This window comes from Alexandromys fortis, unplaced genomic scaffold, assembly GCF_014885135.2.
Source record: "Alexandromys fortis isolate MF-2015 unplaced genomic scaffold, M_Fortis_MF-2015_v1.1 scaffold_7, whole genome shotgun sequence".
In the NCBI taxonomy this organism is placed as follows: Eukaryota; Metazoa; Chordata; class Mammalia; order Rodentia; family Cricetidae; genus Alexandromys; species Alexandromys fortis.
The window spans coordinates 2,889,592-2,910,174 of record NW_026067920.1 but is presented as its reverse complement, the minus strand read 5'-3'; the positions used below and the strand labels follow the sequence as shown (position 1 = coordinate 2,910,174).

Here is a 20,583-nt window from a genome sequence, read left to right as displayed (position 1 = left end):
CTCAAGGTCCAAATCAGGAGCAGAAGGAGAGAGAGCACGAGCAAGGAACTCAGGACCGCGAGGGGTGCACCCACACACTGAGACAATGGGGATGTTCTATCGGGAACTCACCAAGGCCAGCTGGCCTGGGTCTGAAAAAGCCTGGGTTAAAACCGGTCTCACTGAACATAGCGGACAATGAGGACTACTGAGACCTCAAGAACAATGGCAATGGGTTTTTGATCCTACTGCACATATTGGCTTTGTGGGAGCCTAGCCAGTTTGGATGCTCACCTTACTAGACCTGGATGGAGGAGGATGGTCCTTGGACTTCCCACAGGGCAGAGAACCCTGATTGCTCTTTGGGCTGATGAGGGAGGGGGACTTGATTGGGGGAGGGGGAGGGAAAGGGGAGGTGGCGGTGGGGAAGAGACAGAAATCTTTAATAAAAAAAGAGAGAGAGAAAAAAAGAAAAAACAAAAAACAAACAAAAAAAAAAAGAAAAAAGAAAAAGAAATAAGCCAAGCTAATGCCAGGCAGTTATAAGAATAAGCTGCTGTGTGATTTATTTGGGAGCTGGGTGGTGGGCCCACTAAGAGACAAGGAGCAAAGAGCCAAAAGAGTAAAACAACCAACAACAGTAGGTAGACCAGGCTGGTATAGAACTCTTACCTGTCTCTGCCTCCCAAGAGCTGAGCTTAAAGGCATATGTCACCATGCCCAGTTCTAAAAACATTTCTCAAATTTCTTTCCTATTTTTAAGGTTTGCAAGGTTAGCCTGAAGTCATTATATAGCTGATCCTCCTGCCTCTATTTCCCAAGTGTTGGAATTACAAAAGTTCACCTTCTCAGATACTGAAGATACTATAGCGGAAATAAACACACTGATCAAAGAAAACAGCAAATCCAACAAATTCTCATCACAAAACATCCAGGAAATCTGGAACACCATAAAAAGATGAAACCTAAGAATAATAGAAGAAAACTTTCCCAACCTAAAGAAGGATATTCCTATGAAGGTACAAGAAGCATACAGAACACTGAATAGACTGGATCAAAAAAGAAAACAAAACAAAACAAAACAAAAAACTTCCCCTTGCCATATAATAATCAAAACACAAAATTTCCTATAACATAAACCAACAAGCAATTAAGAATCCCTGGGAAAGCAACCATGAATACAGAAGGAAGAATGAGTTGAGGGACTGGCAGTGAGCTCCTTGCCCCTCAAGCCTTTGTCATATCATCTCAACTTGAAAAAGAGGTATGATGAATGAAAATGCAACAGTCTCTAAAGTTGTACTTTTTGCTGCAGATGAACAGTATTAGCTGTGGGCAGATGGGCACAGTGGCAGCTGTGGACACACGGGCACAGTGGCAGCTGTGGACACACGGGTACAGTGGCAGCTGTAGGCAGTGTCTGGGGCAGTGGGGGCACATGAGTACAGTGGTGGCGCTGATGAATACTTGGTGCTCATCATGTTGAAATGGTTAATTGTGATTGCCAACTTGATGGGGTGTAGAGTCACTAGGAAACACACTTCTGAGTATATGAGGTTATTTCCAGAGAGGTTTAACTGAGACAAGATCAGTGGGGCTGCTGCATGTCATCACTCAGAGCGGATGTATAAACAGGTTCCTGCAGCAGGCCTTGCGGGGGTGGGGGGGCATCTCCCCACTGTAGACAGCATGGAGCATCTCCTATGTACACACATGAACAGCACAGCTCAGGGAAGAAGGTCTCCAGCAAGGTCTGTAACTAGAGGCTGCGCAGAGCTCAAAGCGTCCCTTGACTCTCCTTCCTATGTCAGAGCACTCACACTAAAGTGAACTCCTACAGTGACTGAATCCAGAGGTGCCCCTGCCAACAGCTGACTCTAGGAGACAAGTCTTGCTAGAGCTACAGATTTGTGGGGGGTAGCGGGGAGAGCAGTACCTCCAGCTGAGTTTGGGGTCCATACATGTCCCAGATCTTCCTTCTTCGGACATCAATCCCTCTGCCTGGATGCTAAAAGAAGTAGTTTTGAAATCATGGGTTAGGTTCTGGCAACTACAGTGAGCTGGCACAAAAAAAAAAAAAAAAAAAAAAAAAAAAAACAAGTCTGCAGGTACTGCCCTGCCACACGGGAAAGGCAGGTCATGACGGGCACAGTTCTCAACTCCTGGCAAGACTACATCCCTGCATGGCTAGTGAGAACTCACACCCTGCCAATGATCACCACAGATCTTCAAATGGGACCACAGTGGCCTATGTCCCAAGGCAGTGCCCAGGCTTGTGATCAGCCCATCAAGATCTCTGCACCCTGCTGCAATTATTCATTCCCCAACTTGGGTAGAAGGCCACAGAACCTTTCTGTCACCACGGAGACCTAGCTTCCAGGTCTTCATAGGGACACCACTGCAAAGGACTCCTTTATAAACACCCCAGAAAGCTCCAGCTTGAAGCTGTGGGCACCACTCTGAGCCAGGCTGACTCGAGTCCAGGCAAGAAGTGTTGTTGGAACTGGGTGGCTGCACACTCTGGAGTCAGGGATGGTGTTTCTCTGTGAGTCTGAGGCTAACCTGGATGACACAGCAAGCACTAGGCTATGAAACCTTGCCTCAAAAAAATAAAAAGAAACATGGGTCCCCTTTGCGCAACCTATAGGACCCTTAAGACAAGACAACAGGGCCATGCTCACCCCCTCACTGCTCAAGATGTGGACCAGGAGGCCATTTCCACACCCTAAGTCCACGAAGGACTGCTTGGTGGTGACTCCCCTCTCGGTCCTCTCGTCTTCCCATAGGATCTGAGGAAAGAGACAAAGTAAAGACAATGCACATGTTGACTCATGCTGTTCCAGAGCAAACCTAACAGAAAAAGGCACACACGTGCCATCTTGGGAAGATGAGGCAGGAGGACTGTAGTAAGCTCAAGGCTTGTCTGGGAAACCTGATGGGATCCTGTCTCAAGATTTTAGAAAGGGAGTTGAGACGAATGGCTCAGTAATAGAGCACTTGCCTGCCATGGGTGAGGCCCTGGGTTCCAGTCCGAGTATTATAAAGAAAAAGAAAGACTCAAACACTAATGCCACGGGGGAGGGGAAGGATGGAGAAACTTCTCCCAAGGCTCAGGGCTCTCAGACAGGTGACACGAATGTGCAGAACAGATGGGGACTTTGGCCCGAGGACACAGGGGTCCCCCAGCCCCACTCTTCTCCTCTGATGCTGCATTCATTCAGGGCCGGGGTATAGCTCAGAGGTAACCATGTTAGAGTGAGCCCAGCACACAAGGTCCTGGGTTCGATCTCAGCACTGTAAAAATGGCATCTGCATCCAGTGGTCATCTCCAGACACAAGCACACCAAGACGATTCAGGGTTTCTTTACCTTCTGCATGCCTTATCAACCAAAAGAACCCTGTTCCCTAAACTAAGAGAACTACAAGTTAAAGGGAAACTGGGAAGCTCTAGTTTAAATGCTTTATAGATAAGAAAATCAAAAGTACTGAGTTAAAGAAGTGTTCAATTGAGCTGGCTAGCCAGCAAGTTAAGGATAGACTAGGAGAGAGGCCCAGGCTGCAGCTGGGTGGCACTGGATCGTCAGTGCCTCCACAGCGACAACTGTGTCTCACTGACTCCTGCCCATCTGCCCTCTTACACCCCAATTCCTGATACACATTCGCTCTGTGCTCGTGCAGGATGTGAAGTCACTTCACATCAGAGCAAACCACAAGCCTGACTTGGTGACTGGTCCACCGCAGCTAGCAGCATCTGCCAGAAGCAAGGTTCACACATTCCATGAGTGAACACTGCCAAGTGCTCTTACCAGCAGGTATGTAGCGATGGCCACATCTTCATAGACAAACTTTTCAGGATCTGTTACTTCAGGCCAAACCTAAAATGTTTTCAGGGAATATGTAAATAGCTGTGAAATTGCTAACAGCCTAAGTCAAACCAACTACAACTAAGAGAACTTCATACAAGAACACAGGTACTACACTGCGTGTATGGAACAGAAAGTGTCCTGTACAAAGAGATCCAAAGCATCAACAATATAGTTTAAGATGTCCGATACAGAAAGAAGTCAGTTTATCCAGATAAAGATAATTCTAATGAAATGAAGGAGGAGGGCAGGGCTAGGAAGGAAGCTCAGTCGGTAAAGAACTTGCTTCACATGAAGATAAGAATTCAGATCATCAACACCCACATGAAAAGCCATGTATGGCCATGGGTCACTGGAAATAGGAGGACCACTGGGGCTTGCAGACTGCCGGCCTAGCTCCAAGTTCAGTAGCAAACCCCAGTGACGAGCATGTCACATGGCATTCTCCTTGGACTGCATGTATACACACAGGTGTATCCACCCTCACACATACACACGTGAGCACGCAGACAGACACAGACGGGCTCAGGAGACTAGGCCAAGTGCTCAGGGCCAGGCTCTGCTGACAGGCAGGACAATAACGCACCTTGAGAGTCAGCCATGTACAGAACTGACGGGGCCAGTGAGTGACATAACGGACAAACCATGTCCTGGGAACAATCTAAAAGCTGAAAAACAGGAGTACCTTCTTAAAGGTATGGAGAGTCCACAGAAGACCCCCGGGCCAGGGTCTCCAGGAGAAGGGAGCCCAGCTGTGTACAGACAGACTGAACCACATCTCTATAATGAATCACTGTGGCTCAAGCCTGTGGTTCTGGCAACTTTGCCCTATAAGCACAAGGACTAGCTCAAGGTCGTGTTGTCAGGAAGCATGCTGCTTTTTTTGGAGCACTTGCTTTAGTAACACCTGTAAGTGAATGGGGCCAGAGCTACTGAGACAGCTCTGCGGTTAGAGAGCTTTCTGCTCTTGCAAAGAACCCAAGTCAGGCAGCTCACCACCACTGCATGGACTCTAGGGCATCTAACACCCTGTTACGTCTGTGGGCAACTGCAGGCCTGTGCACATATCCCCACACAGACAGACACACATATAAATTACTTAAAATTTTAACTAGTCAGGCCCACACGGTGGCACATGCTTGTAACCTTAGCACTTGGGAGGATAAGACAGGAAGACCATGAGTTTCAGGCTAACATGGGCTACAGGGTGACCCTAGCTCAAAAAACAAAAATTAAATTTAATCAAAATGTAAACTTTATAATATAGTAACTAACACAATGCTTAATATTTTTTGATTAAAACTTCCCTTTTGAGTTCCTAAAAAACATAAAAAAGTTTACTCCTGAGTTTAAAAATGTATGGGAACACCCACTTGGTTTACATTGCCTGCACCCACAGTGGGTTTTCAGTGTGGTGCCTGAACTTGATAGGATGCCCGCAGGGAAGAGTCTCCCGGGCAGGCACTGGCTGTGTCACCTGTTAGATGGCGGACCTCGGACACTCCTGGAGCATTACCTTTACCATGTCTCTGTACTTCTCTTTGAGCTCCTGGTACAGCCTGCTGTAGCGCAGGACGGACACCAGGGAAAGGGTGCTTTTAAATTCACTCTTCCTGTTCTCCACGGCCCACCTGGCCAGCTTGGACAGCAGTTCTTCTCTAAGCCAGGCAGGTTTGGGATAGACAACGCCATCTGAAAGCCACCTCTCTGGACAGAAAATTAAAACAGATATGAACCTTCAAAAATAAAAGAAATACCAGTAAGAAGAGCTGCTTCAATTCTTATTCTTAAGTTATATGTTTATTCCCCAGAAGACAGCAGGAACTAAAACATCTTTTTTCTCCCACTCTGTGTGTGTGTGTTTTGCATGTGCGGTTGTGATCAAACCCAGGGCCTGTCAAGGCACACAACAGGCAGTGTTACACCACGGAGTGACAAGTGTACACTGTGTAACAAGCAGGGCTCTAAACTATGACAGGAAATGCCACCCACTCCTCTGATCAAACTCTACAAACAGCAGCATGATGATGGGATAAGAGTTCCTATGAATTTGGACTAGATTGGAAAGGTCTTCCAAAGGCTCCTGCATTGAAGGCTTGGCCCCCAGTTCATTCAAGTTTAAAGGTGTGGCCGTTGGAAGTGGTTGGACCACGAGAGAACCAACCTCATCAACAGGCTGACTCATCGATGGACAGAGCGTATGGGCCACTGGGAGTGGTGGGAGCCTTAGAGGGTGAGCTTCTGTTGGAGGAAGGAGGGGGAGGTGCACTCCTGAAGGGCAGAATTTGTCCATGCTCCCTCTTGCTGTCAGCTTCCTGGCTGCCCCGAGTGAGAGGCTTGACTAAAGCACATGCTCCTAGCTTTTCACCACAGGTCCAAAAATCAAAGAGAGACCACAAACTAAAACCTCTGAGCCCTTGTAAAAACTACTACATACATACATGTATATCTGTGTGTATGTGTCTGTGTATGTGCACACATGTGTGTCTGTGTGTGCGTGCTCAGATTCTCTCCTTCCATCATGTGTGTTCTGGAGATCACTCAGGTGTAAGATCTGAAGCAAGCACCTTTGTGAATGGAGTCATCTCCCTGCCCTTGAAACTCCCTGAAGGTGATTCCCTTTGGTATTTTACCACAACAACAGAAAGCTGACTAGCAGAGCATCCTAACTCGATGCTGCAGACTATGAAGGCCACGTGGAACATAGAGACTGGTTACTATATAGTAACCACCAACCCAGGACCAGCACCAGGAACCGGCAGAGTGGTGACTGTAGTGTACATCTGAGACCATCCCACCAACACAAGACCTTGGCTCTTCTGCACCCCAGAACCTTCCAGCTGCCCAGAGATAGACCATCACACAGCAGTGCAACAGAGTGGTATCCGACTCTTACCATTCTCCTTCACTGTGATGGAGCCGGAGCTGATACACATTGCTCATCTTAACCTCCAAATTCCCCTCATCATCTTCTTCCAAGGGTAAAAAGGTGACACTCTCATTGGTGACATCTGAGGGAAAAGACAAAGCCAACAAGTCACCGCTGCTCTAGACTCTGTCCCTGGTGGAGACGCTCGGCTGTAGATGAAGAACCTGGACTGCTATTCAGGTCCAAAGCCCTTGTACTTCACAACTGGTAACCTTAGATGGCTCTCTACATTGATGTCTTTTTTTTTTTTTTCTTTTTTGATAAGGTCTCACCATGTAGCCATGGCTGGTCTAAAACTCAGAGATCTGCCACCTGGGTACTGGAGCTAAAGGCACGAGCCACCACATCCTGTGATTTGTTTGTTTTTTAAGATAGAGGTGCATGTAGTACAGATTGGCCTCAAACTTGCTATGTAGCTGAGCCTGGCTTTGAATTGATCTTTGTGCCTCCACCTCCCATGTTGGAATGACAGGCTTATGTGCCAGGTCCATATTGAAAAGTATGTATCATGCACCACCAACTGTTTTAAGCACCCTATAGTGAGTAATTTCACTAATCTATTAGTATCCGATTTTGCAAATGAAGAAACTGAGGCACAGAGTCCTACAGCTAAGTTTAAAGCCATGCCATGGGGGCTCATGCATGGAGGTGAATACTGTGATAAGTCTCCTACAGAAGCCTGAGGAGAAAGCAATCCTCATATTAGCACTGCTGATGGAGAGATGGTGCCTCTCCGAAAGAAAGGAAGGGGAATTCTATCTGGCTTCCCTCTTCCAAGCAGCCAGCACGCTTCCCTTCTGGACAGGTCCCACTTAAAGCTCGCTCAGCTCAGTAAAGATAGTTGGGAGATGGAAAAGAATTAATGTGCTGACAATAATGACAACAGAACTACACTCCACCAGAGATTCCAAGGCCCCGAGCACAGCACTTGAGATGTCTTGGGAAGGCAGAGAGGCAGTCAATAGTATGTAGAAAGCAGCATGCACCTACAGTGACGACAGCCCAAGAGACCCACAAGGGTCCCCAAAGATGTCCATACCCTAAAGCTCATCACTCAGGAGTATGTGGTATTACGTAAAGGAGGAACTTTGTAGACCTTGAAAGTACTCTGGGCTACTGAGTAGCCAAACTCATTCTCATCAGCACCAACTGGCGGTGTCCTTTCTACAGATGGATACAGGGTAGGACATCAGGGAGATCCATTCAGAGCATCAAAGGGCCAGGCACTGCTGCAGGCATAAAGATGCAGGGGCCAGGACAAAAGAATCAAAGAGGCCTCTAGGAGCAAAACACTGACCCCAATTCTACAACCCTAAACACTGGATCCTGACAGCCCAGAGGCCCAGTCTTTCCCAGAGACTTCTGGGAAGAGCCCAGTCAGACAGTTTTCGGATTTGGGCCTTGCAAGAGTCCAGTACCTGGAAACCAGCAGAGCCCACCAGGATTCTGATCACCCCCTCACCCCCCACCTGTCTTTGAGCAAGGGTCAGTTTGTTCCATCAGCCATCACATTTGCAGCAATCTGCTACAGAGTGGCAACTGGGAAGTCAACACATTGTGGGGGTTAAATTCAAGGCAGGGATCTCTGAAATCTCAAGGCTAGGATTACTCAAAGTTCAAGTCTGAAGTACAACCACTACTGATGACCAACAGGCTGCCATCCATCCGGGCTCAATACTCAAGAATATGTGGTCTCACTAGGCTCTGTCACAAGTCACCTCTCGGGGCAGATTCCCGCTAAGCTACAGATGCTAAAGTATCCTCCAACATCCAGCCCATCCTTCACCTCTCCCGGAAGCCTTCCAGACCTCAAGCATCTGTTCGACAATCCCATCCTCTACTGAGGACACTTCCCACGTATCTCTCAAAGCCACTCAACGTCCACGACCTCCGCACGTTGCAAAGAGACAGGCCCTACAACTATGTTAGAGACCTGTGAATACATGCATCTCAGACCGCACACATTGGCACATGTCTTTAAACCAAGCACCTGGGAAGCAGAGGCAGGTAGGTCTCTCTTTCTGCCTGGTCTACAAAGCAAATTCCAGGCCATATATGACCCTGTCTCAAAAAGAAAGGCTTTTCAATCTATTCGCGCTCTTCCCACTACGCTCCCACCTTGCACCACCAGTTCTTTTTTCGGTGCTGTAAGCGGGCAGCGAGGGCTCGCTTTCGGGATGACGGTTCTGAGAACCAGGTCGAGCTTCTGAGGGGCTTCAGGCTGAGAACCCATCGCGGGCCCAGAGATGAAGGCCAACATTTCCGGATTGTCGTGGACAAGGCTTTGGGAGACTCGGTCCCACAGAGAGTCCAGGTCAGCCGCGGAGACGTCGCCTTCGCGGCCCCTAGGTCCTAAGCCTGGCTCTCCCTCGGGAGAAGCTTGTCCGGGTTCGCCCGCGTCATGCTCCTCCAGCCCGGGTTCCTGTCCCCGCCGCGGTCCTTTCTCTGTCTGGGCGCGGGGCAGGGAAGCGCTCCCGCGGGCCTCGGTGCGGGCGCCGCACAGCCGCTTGTTGGCCACCTGTGGCCTCTCCAGCCACACGGCCACGGCGGCCCAGAAGCCCGTGGGTAGCAGAGCATCGGGGTCAGACAACCGCACTCTGCCCAGCTCAGCCATGTCTCCGCGCGCGGCGCGCTGCGATGACGCAACCCGGCAGCGCGCTGACGTCTCGGAGCTAGAAGCGGAAGTCAGCTCTCTCTTTTGCATAGTGGGCGGTACCCTCCGGTGAGGCGCCCTCATTGGGCAGTGACGAGGGCGGAGCGGAGCGTGGAACGCCAATTGGACCGAGACTCCCGGGAGCCTGCTCGGCTGAAAGCGTAGCACTGGACCTCTTCGCTTGCTCTCTGACTTGCTTTCCTGCGTGAGAATAAGAGTTTCCTAAAAGCAGTATATCCACTTTATGCCATCAAAATGAAGTTTGGCCCCATACGTTCTACCTCTTGCAGGGCAAAGCTGGTAACACCGAGAGAAGTATGGGGAGGGCATTGTTACTTTAGCAAACCAAACGTAACCGGTACTCCCAGCAGAAAGCCACACGACGTGAATTCTAAAAGGTTGGTTGACTAGAAATAATTTCGTGATTGTTGAGAGTTGGAATGCAGATTCCAAGCCAGCATTACCTACAATGGTTATCTGGCGCTTTCATAGCCATGGATTGCCTGTCTCTGTGTCTGACCCAAAATTCCTATGACTAAAAGGAAAATCTCTGAAATATATTAACTTGGTAGAACATTAACTTCTGCCAACCCAAAGCTTAAGCTGTCATCCAAAAACATAAGAAACCTACAGCAGAGACGTCCCTTTCGCTATAACTTGGCTACCCAACCAAGTATTTGTTGTACAAACCGACGTGAAGGCTAAGAGTGTCATCAGCCATTTATGCACGCACATTGTTCTAACCCACCTACCTGATGGTACCCGCACGTGTATTTTAAAAATACTTTGTGAAATTTGTTACTATCTGTCATGAAACTCATCACAGACTATGCTATCTCTTATTCCCTTTGAGGTGAGAGCTGTGTTTTTTCTTTCAGCACATTCCAACAGCACTCCTTTGCTCTGTGGTCCAGCGAGCCAAGTTCTCACCCCTCAGCCTCACCTCCCAACCTGCTGGCAACACCCAAGTGGACGAAAGTTTCACCTCGTTGCTGCTTCTGGGTTTCACTGTGACCCTCAAGCTGCTCTATGGACAGTTTGAAGCAGCCACACAATTACAGTTGCCTGCTGCCGCTGGAACAGATTGCAGCTCCTGAAGGTGACAGTGGAGCAGCAGCAATGACGGCAGTCCGGGAGCTGCAGGAGTGACAGAGAGGAGCTGTGGGAGAAGCAGAGGGTGGCAGGAGCTGGCAGTGGCTGGCAGTGGAGAACTGACGATGGTAGCAGCTGCCACATCAATGAAGACCATATGAGAAACAGCAAACCACGGCACTGGCAGCAGCCACGAAGGTTGTCATAGCAAGAGAAGCCGCTGAAAAGTCAGAGGGCAGCCAGGGCCCAAACCAGAACATCGGGAATAAAGAGAGGGTACAGAGAGGATGGACGGCTGTAAAGAGTCAGACAGAAGCAGCTCTAGGCTGCTTGAAGAATTTCAGAGAGCCAAGGGTCTCAGACACCCTCCACCAGGGAGCTGTCACACTAGTGCTGTGAAAGGCTGTGGAATTCTGACACTCTAGATGTGTATTTAAGAGCTATGACTCAGGGTCCCTCCTACACAGATGAACACTAGAGGGCACCACTGTTTGCTTTTCATACAGCATGCTACTAGAAACGCACTGTTAAACATAAGCTACAAAACCCATCTAACTCAGACAGCCCTTAAAGAACTTTCCTTTTGCTTCATCAAGATTTCTGTACAGTTAGTGAAAAGAGCCTCGGGCTGCCTGCTGAATGGTAATACCAATCTATTCAAGGTCTTTAGCTGTGCTGCAGTGGCCAAAGATCAACAGTGCCCAATGGTAGCTGCAGATGTGGGCAGGACTGAGGATACAGAGCTAAGCCGACTGTCCCCGAGATGCTGCCAGCTGGCAGAGGAGCCTGGCCAACAAGTCAGTATCCGTTGAACCTGAAAAGGTGTGTGTGTGTGTGTGTGTGTGTGTGTGTGTGTGTGTGTGTAGGGGGGGGTACAGAAACAGAGAAAAGTTAGTGACTCAATGTGGCTCCTTTAGCCTCAAAAGAGCTGAGAGAGAAAACTCAGTGACAAGTGACTTAAAGAGAAATGATCTGGCTGGGCGATGGTGGCGCACGCCTTTAATCCCAGCACTCGGGAGTCAGAGGCAGGTGGATCTCTGTGAGTTCGAGACCAGCCTGGTCTACAGAGCTAGTTCCAGGACAGGCTCCAAAGCCGCAGAGAAACCCTGTCTCGAAAGACCAAAAAAAAAAAAAAAAAAAAAAAAAAAAGGAAAAGGAAAAAAGAAAGAGAAATGATCTGTGCCTCTTCCCAAAAGCCAGACTCCAGAATACCCGGCCGTCCAAATAAAGGGGCCAGAACCCAACAAAATGCTTCCCCAGGTCACTGCCGCTTTCACAGTGGAGAACACAAGCTCATACATATATCTGTTGGTGTTGCCAAAATTAAAGGGCAAATACTATTTCCGGGGGGAATGAGTATTTACGGGGGGAGGAGAGCGTCGCTGGCTTGGGGTTTCTGGTATAAATCTGGCTATCATCCCTCATTTTAGTTGCTATTAGACTATAAAGTGGTTTGTTGTTGTTTGGGGGTTTTGTTTCTCTGTTTTTGAGGCAAGGTCTTTCTGTTACCAAAGTTTCCTGGACCCTAGTAGCTGTAACAGTCCATGTTACCAGGGCCTGGATGTCCTACCATCTCTACCAAAACAAATTAAAGAGACCCAAATTGGTGGTTGCTCAAATCAGGGCTTGGGGAAATGGGGCAGAGACTGTATAAGATACGCCTCACAGTAAAACAAAGTGTGGTGTCATGGGCAAGAGCCATGGGGCAGTGTAAACAGACACTGAGTTCAGTAGGATGGTTTCTCAAAAGAACCTTTCCCAGGACACCAGCCCACATCATTTGGATGGCTCTTGTTCTTCCCCAGGTGGTGACTTCTGGATTTCCAAACTTTGCTCCAAACCTAAGCCTGCAGGTTTCTGGGGTCTCTTTCACGCTGTTTTGACACACAGAAGGGAAACAGGAACTAAATGATGGTGATGACACACCTAGAAGCACAAGCTCACAGTTCTTTTTGAGCTGGGATCTCCCTGTATATCTGAGGGACTTGAAACTCACTATGTAGACCAAGCTGGCCTTAGACTCAGATCTGCTTACCTCTATTTCTTGAATCTTGGGTTTAAAGGCCTAGCTGGGGACCATCTTCTCAATGGTCTGATAGCCAAATGAGAGGGGAGTAATGATTTTTAAGACTATCGTCACTCCTAGGGGATGATGAAATGTTTTAGCTGTTAAGGGCACATGTTTCTCTGCAGGGTCCTCGTGGTACAGGCCTTTAATCCCAGCATTTGGGAGGCAGAGACAGTCAGGTCTCCAAGTTCAAGACCAGCCTGGTCTACAGAGTGAGCTTCAGGATAGCTAGGGCTACACAGGGAAACCCTTCCTTGAAAAACAAAACAACCAACAATAAAAGCAAAAGAAAAGAACATTTGCTGCTGAACCATGAGGACTGGAGTTCAGATTCCAGTTCAATATCTAGCAGCTCAGAAACACCTGTAACTCCAGCTCCAAGGGCTTGGATGCCGTCTTCTGGCTTCCATGTGCACTTGCATTCATGCACATGTGCATGCTCACAGGCACACACAAATGCACAATTATACATATATGAAAACAAATACCGTCACGCCTGCCAGGCCAATTGCATTTCTACACAGGCTGACCTCAAACTAGTGATCCTCCAGCTCCCTCCTCCTGAGTGCTAGCATTATAGGTATGTCATCACATTCCTGTTTCACTGCTGCACGTCACAAAGGGATGAAAGAGACCCGAGAAACCTACAGGCTTAGCTTTGGAACAAAGTTTGGAAATCCTAAAGCCACAGCCTGGGGAAGAGGAAGACCCATCCGACTGATGTGGGCTGGTGTTCTGGGAAGGTTTCTTTCTTTTTTTTTTTCTTTCTCCAAATCATTGTTCTTTTTTGCTACCTCACACAGCCTATGTCCTGCTCAGTTTTTTTTTAATTTATTAAAGATTTCTGTCTCTTCCCCACCGCTGCATCCCCTTTCCCTCCCCCTCCCCCAATCAAGTCCCCCTCCCTTGTCAGCCCAAAGAGCAATCAGGGTTCTCTGCCCTGTGGGAAGTCCAAGGACCACCCTCCTCCATCCAGGTCTAGTAAGGTGAGCNAGAGTTCTCAAACTCTGGAGTCTCTCCAACAAAGTCTGCACAAAGACAGTATTTTGAGTTTCCAGCTGTGATGATACTGTCTGCACCATTCAATGAGTAATTTGTGAATATTTTAGCAAAAAAATTCATTTGTAGAACATCTGACAAAAGAGACTGGTTAACCTTGTGACACTATTGGGGATGGCCACTGCTCCGGACTTAAGCTTAGAGAGGAATGGCATGTGGAACTGCTCCTATGATGGTTCTCTGAGTGTCATTGGTATCTCAACAAATTCTGTCAAACAGACAGACATTCAGTATGCCTCTGTCCAAATGCAGTTCTGATTATAGAAGAGTCCTCTCCAGGCTTTTTCAGACCCAGGCCAGCTGGCCTTGGTGAGTTCCCGATAGAACATCCCCATTGTCTCAGTGTGTGGGTGCACCCCTCGCGGTCCTGAGTTCCCGGGAAGGTTTCTTATGGGAAACTATCCTACTGGACTGGGTGTCTGTTTACTCTGCTGTGGCTCACCTCTCAGTACAACAACAGTCCACCTCCCTTTCCATCCTAACTCCTTGGCCTTCTTCTTCCACCTGCTGAGCCCTGTCCCATTATCTTTGATTCTTCAAACAATCCAGGCTCACTCCAGCTTTGGGGCCTTTCTTCTAGATTATACATTTCCAGATCATCTCTCCCGATAGGAGTCAGCTGAACTGTCTCTCCCCTGGCAGGGCTCCGTGCACCAACCAGATACCTCTCAAATCCTGCTGCTGCTGTTGTGCTCTGTCTTTCTATACCCGATCTTGTTTGCTCTCTAGAAGGGGCACTGTTAATGGGCACATCACAGCTTCCTGTCCTCTCCCTCTAGAAGGGGCACTGTTAACCTGCACATCACAGCTTTCTGTACCCGCCCCCCCCGAAGAGGCACTGTTAACATGCACATCACAGCACTAGGATGCTTTGTGGCACGCAACAGGTCCCAAGGTTAGGAAGTGTGACCAGAGAACTGCAGAGCAGAGATGTCCTGCAAGGATTCCTGGGAGATGCAAGTCCTACCCTTTAGGGAAAGGAAACCAGCAAGGCTAGACAGGGGTCTGAGACCAGTATGGCCACAGTAGAGGTGAAGAATTTTTTTGTCTGCCCTCTGAGGGTGCCACTGGGCAGGCAGGAAACACATTCCTCCTTGGATCTCTTTTTTGGGGGGGGCACTTACCAGAAAGTGCCCATAATAAGGGGATCTGTTTAACTGCTGAGCCATCTCTCCAGCTCTTTTCCCTTTCTTATTAAACTGATTCTGTTTCCATTTCTGACCTTGTGTCCCTATTACAACCTTTGTCCTGGGATACAAGAACTCACTGAATTCAGATCTGTGGTTTGGCATTTGTCTGTCTGTCTTTCTTTCTTTCTTTCTTTCTTTCTTTCTTTCTTTCTTTCGTTTTTTTCCTCCTTCTCTTTTGAATCTTGGCCAAGAGTCTAACCATACTTGCCCTGACACTCTGGGCTTTTTCATGGTTCCTATGATTTCCATATCGAAAGGCAAGGCTTCTCACTTCCCTCCTCTCTACTCGAGTTTGCCTGTAGCTTGGCTTATGGGAAGAAGATTGCCTGAGATTGCAGCAATCCAGGTAAACAGCCTGCTTGAACACATCTCTATATCTTCACCAACGAGCTAATGCCAAGTCCTGCAGCAAGTCCCTGTAACATGGTTTGTGTGACATTCCCTTAGGTCCCTTGATCATCAGCTATGCTGTGATCAGTCAGGCCATTCATGGCTGGATTGTGATGCTCTCCTAGTCCCACAGGAGATCTTTGACTCCTGAGAGCGTTGAGTCTGCTTTTCTTTTCAGACTGACAACCGTTGGATTGAGTAAGATTTACAGTGGGATTCCTCCCTCCATTGGTTCACAGTAGGCGCATTCACAATGACTAAACTTTAACATTTGTGTGTGCATCTTCCAACCCAGCGCCCTTTTGGGCTGCCCGCTGCTGTACAGTTTACAACTAGAAGGGGGCTGGTGTGGATGGTCGCGACAGGGCTGTCGCCAGCCACAGTAGGTGCTGAATCCTCACTCCACATTCTCTACTGAGTGTTGTGGTGACTGTCACTTTCCCTGTGGTGGTGACAGGGAAGGGATGGCAAGAGACAAGTGACCAGAGTGTGGGCGCAAACTTGAACAATGTACAGTCAAGTGTGTATACACTACCACCACCGCCAAACAAACCTGTGCCAATACTCACTGTTACCAGTGACAGCAACAGAAGAAGTGGCAGAAAAGGGGGGTAGCATGATAGGGCAGTGGAATGAGGTGGAAGCAAAAGTGAGTAACCAGGGAGCAAGGGTGGGGGCTGCTGGTTGCCAGGTCTCTCTCCCCGAGTCTTCCAAAGAGCCAGCCCACCTGCAGCCTTTGTCAGTCTTATCAGGAAGCAGCTGTTGAGGCAAGGACAAAACCCTTTCCTTCTGGTGACCTGAGCACTGCCCTTGCCTGAGGAAGGTGGGGTCTAGTTCTTCTCGCCACCATCCTGCAGTCCCATTGTCACCCGGGTTCAACACAGATGTCCAGTGAAGTTCTCTGTCACACACAGGCTAGGCAATGTCCTAAGACTCAGGAGGAGACCATAACGTTGGGAGGAGCTGGAGGATAGGTGGGCAAAAGCTATCAAGCTTTTTGAAGCTTTCTTGAAGAACACCAGGTCAAAGCTGAGAATGACAGACTGATTTATTTATATTTAGTTCACAATACCTTGGTTTGTCAGCCAGCCTGGCTTGAAACTTACTATCCTCCTACCTCGGCTTCCCTGGTGCTGAAAAGTTCAGCCTTACACTGGACTGGACAAATCTTTAACCCAGCCACCGCCGAACTAAATAAAGACGGAAACAATGGCATCCAAACACGCTGAGGCAGTCCCGAGAAGGGCTTGGCAGAGGCAGAGAACTGGAGAATTGTGAGGGTGGAGGCGGGGGAGGGGCAGGACAGGACAACGACATGCACCCTTGGTGGCCAGGGGAGGCGGAATATGCTTTGTGAGTTTTCCCTGCATGTTTACCTACTGCAGTGGTACCGCTCCTACACAGAACTGACAGCCAACGGTTTTCTTTCCCCCACCCATCCAACTCCACTGCCACGGACACTACTATTATGGGTGTAATGTGTGCAGGCACAAATGTACTAGGGAACGCTCCTGGAGGTTGGAGGACCTCTTTCAGGAGCACTATTCTAGGAGTTCCTGGTAAGGAGGTCCCTTTCGGAAATTAGTAACAATTCTGGATAAAGTGTATCTTAAAAGAGCCGCGGTCTCACTCTCCCCGGAAGTGCTCCCCCAGAGTCTCAAGAAGCCTGGACCAAAACAGGACCGCTCTGACCTCGGCTAAGGGCGGTTTCTGAGTAAGCTCGAGGGCTCTAACCCGGTCGAGGGCGACCAGGACGAAACCCTGTAACGCCAAACCCAGAAACACATCTGAGCAGTGCCTTCGCAGGCATCCGCATTTCCTTGGTTACGGGTCGGCACAGAATGATGACGTGCACCAGCTCGCCAAGACTTGGGGCAAAGGGCGGAGAGTGGCTTGGAGGGATGACGTCACGCTCCAGTATGGGTAGGAAGAGGTCGGGCAGGCGGCGCCAGCGTGTCCCGCCCTCAGACACCAGCACACTCCTGATCAACAGTGTGCGTAGGACGCCGGGGTGACTAGCACCGCAGACCCCAAGCTGGATCCGGGCGGTGAGGAAATGCGGGGCTCGGGAGGTTCAGGACAGGACAGGGGAGTTTGCACCCTGCCCCGAGGTCATGCTCTTTAGGACGAGAAAGAGGTGACTGCAGCTTTTAGAGTCTGCCCCTTCGCAAGCAAGGAGTTATCCTAAGACAGAATTTGAGCAAAGTTAGCTGTAGATTGGATTTGTTTGTACTGTTTATGGACTGCTCCCCACTGGGCCTGGGCAGGATACTCTTCATGCTTCTCCTCAGGTACAGTGAAGTCTAGACCTAGCAAAAATCTTAGGAAGCCGGCTGCCACGGATCTATACCCGAGACCTTAATTCTCCTTAATGGTCTCAATTGCCCAGGCTGGCCTTGAACCCGGTCCTCCTGGCTCACCAGTCTTGGCAGTAGTCAGGACAGTAGGACAATTCATTATGCCCAGCATGAAACTGAGTTTTTAAAGTGGAAGCCGAGACAAGGAACAGACCCGTGAAGGTGGAGTCCCCAGCTACTTTGTTGAAGACTCAAACAGAGGAAATCTTCACGTAAGGCCTGAAAAGTTTCAGCCTGATAACGCAGTGTGTAGTGTTAGTGTTGCCTGGGTCTGGTCTGTTGGGGCTGTACATAGAGGACTTCAGGCCAAAACTAAGGCCTCATGTTTTATTTTAAATGGAAGGAAAGACTGGAGAACAAGCTGCCGTTTAGTGCAGGAAGAATCTCAAGTGCTTGATTTGCGTCCCAGGAACCTCCTAGGCAGACATTGTCCTGTGTGACCATATCCTTGCTTCTGAGAAGCAGGTGGCAAAACAACTGGCTAAGGTCACTGGCCTGGTAAACTGTATCTATTGGGACTGGAGCCAAGACAGCCTGGCTCTGTGGGCTGTTGGTGACAGCTGTAGCAGGGTGTAGTTGTGGTGGTGACCTCAGGGGGCCTGGGACCTTTGGGAGTTGATGAGGCTCTGGGATCTTGCATAGCACGTTGCTCCTTTGCCACAGGTGTTTGTAATTAAGATGAAACACACTTTCTCTTGTTGCCTACGATGGCCTGTATTAATCAGGGTTCTCTAAAGGTAACAACTAAGAGAATGGATATAAAGGAAGGGCTCTAGCAGGCCCAAGCATGGCACACATGATGCCAACAGGTTTTGCCTTTTACCCTTCTCCCTGCTGCTAAAAACCGGTTTATTCTTAGCGCTAGCCACCAAGGTCTATTCCCTTATTTGGCCACTTCCTTCTCCTGAGTCTGACCCTAAGGTCCAGCTATCAACGAATCAAAGTCCAGCAATCAAAAACCCCCTTTTGACAACCCCGATTAGTCTGTCCAATTAAAATTAATTGGATACCTCATCCTAACACAGGCTTTTCCCTTTTCCCTTTACAAACTGCCATTTGCCCATGAGTCACATCTGTCCTCTATCCAGAAGCAGTGTTTTGTCACTCTGGGGCAAATATCCCTCCCCCCCTCCCTTGCCCCTGTTCTCCCCCCTCCCTTGTCTCCTGTCTTTGTCCCTCTGCTACAAATACATCTCCTTGGTACTGAGAACTTGATCTTTGTGTGTCCTGTGCTGACTCACGTCCTTTCGCTCTGTATTTGTATCTGTATCTATATATTTGTGTAAACTGTGTGTATAATTTATTAGATTGGCTTACAGGATTTGACCTGGATAGTATGACAATGGCTGTCTCATTCTGAGAGGCCAAGAATCCAGTAGCTTCTCTGTCCACAAGGCTAGATAGCTCAGCAGTCCCAGTTTGGGGTTGTAGTCCTGGGGAGCTCCTGGTCTTTAGTCTTTGTTGGAATCCTGAGGAAGCTGGTTCTAATACTGGGGAAGGAATGCCTCCACAACAGGATAGGGAACTTGCCAGTGAGAGTGGGAACAAGCAGGCAAAAATGCAAACTTTCCTTCCCTTTATCTGGGCAGTGCCACCAGAAGGGGCTTTCCTGCTTCAGATGATCTGAATGACCGGAGGCTTGTGTTTTAGTTGACTGGAGATGCAGGCAAGCTGGTGATCAGAATTAGCCATCACATGCCTTATCCAAGAGTGTTTTGTAAATCTAAGAGGACAGAAATGGGCTCTTCCGTCATCTTATAAGAATCTGGTGGGTCTAGTTTGTCTGTGTAGATCTGCGGATGGGGAGGTAACTGTTGTGTATGTGAGAACCTTGTCCTTTTATGTGGAGCTCCAGAATTGTTGAAAAGACTGCTGCTTCTCACTGAATTTCTGTGGCGTGCTAGAGAAGAAGCAAGTGACAGCATGTGCAAGGGTTGTTTTGTTTGTTTTGTTTTTTTAAGTCAGGGTCTCACGTGGCTCACAGACTGGCCTTGGACTCACTAAGTAATCAAGGCTGGCCTTTAACACCAGATCCTCCTGCCTCTGCCTCAGAAGTGCTGGGGTTACAGGTGTATAACCCATGGCAGGTATAGGAGATATGTATGTGTGTATGTATATAATATATATCACTTATGTTGTGGAATATTATTTTAAGGTGTATTACATTTGTTAATGCTGTGGAACGTTTGTTTAACTCTTTGGAGCTGTGTTACTTTGCCTGTCTAAAACACCTGACTGGTCTAATAAAGAACTGAACAGCCAATAGCGAGGCAGGAGAAAGGATAGGCGGGGCTGGCAGGAAGAATAAATAGAAGGAGAACTCTGGAAAGAGAAGGAGCCAGAGAACAAGGAGAGGAGGACACCAGGGGCCAGCCACCCAGATGCACAGCAAGCAACGGAGAAAGAAGTCAAGAAAGGTATACATAAATAGAGAAAGATAAAAGCCCAGAAGCAAAAGGTAGATGGGATAATTTAAGATAAGAAAAACTGGCCAGAGATAAGCCAAGCTAAGTCCGGGCGTTTATAAGTAAGAATTAAGCCTCTGTGTGTGATTTATTTGGGAGCTGGGTGGCGGGCCTCCCAAGTGTAAAGAACCAGAAGAACAAAGAGTAAAGAATAAGTAAAGAGTAAAAGACCAACAACAACACACATACTTATTTTATGTGTGTGTTCACCTGTGTGTATGTGTATACAGCATGTGGGTACAGTGCCTGCAGAGGGCAGGAGAGGATGTCCTGAAGGCGTAAGTCACGAACAAGGCCACACCAGTTTGGAGTTATGATTAATAGGGTGTTATTTATTTAAAGGGGAAAACTTACAGATCACCGTCCCAGACAACAGCCATCTGCACAACCAGGAAGGGAGTCTAGTCTCCGGCGGAGCAGGAAGTGAAGAGAGCGAGCAGAGGAAATAGCCGCTTTTTTAAAGGGAGAGAGACCACGCCCCAATGGGCTGGTATCACAGCAGCTATTGGTTGGAGGGGCGGAAGGACCTCCCGCAACA

General features: G+C 48.5%; 2 protein-coding genes across 3 annotated transcripts in view; one reads left to right on the top strand and one right to left on the bottom strand.

The window, feature by feature from the left end:
* The window catches only part of Trmt44 (tRNA methyltransferase 44 homolog), a 20,437-nt gene extending 11,028 nt beyond the window's left edge, over window positions 1–9,409 (bottom strand). Inside the window, exons 1-6 of one of the 2 annotated variants that reach the window (XM_050141167.1) lie at window positions 8,890–9,409; window positions 6,739–6,853; window positions 5,359–5,578; window positions 3,786–3,854; window positions 2,661–2,768; window positions 1,916–1,987 (exon numbers count right to left, since the gene is read on the bottom strand). In XM_050141167.1, coding sequence (XP_049997124.1) covers window positions 1,916–1,987; window positions 2,661–2,768; window positions 3,786–3,854; window positions 5,359–5,578; window positions 6,739–6,853; window positions 8,890–9,385 — 1,080 coding nt within the window. In that variant the 5' untranslated portion in view covers window positions 9,386–9,409. The remainder of the gene's footprint in view (window positions 1–1,915; window positions 1,988–2,660; window positions 2,769–3,785; window positions 3,855–5,358; window positions 5,579–6,738; window positions 6,854–8,889) is intronic. The other variant, XM_050141168.1, reaches the window with a different exon arrangement.
* Window positions 9,410–17,135: 7,726 nt separating this feature from the next.
* The window catches only part of Acox3 (acyl-CoA oxidase 3, pristanoyl), a 38,350-nt gene continuing 34,902 nt past the window's right edge, over window positions 17,136–20,583 (top strand). Inside the window, exon 1 of the mRNA XM_050141036.1 lies at window positions 17,136–17,271. The gene's annotated coding sequence lies outside the window, so the exon portion shown is untranslated. The remainder of the gene's footprint in view (window positions 17,272–20,583) is intronic.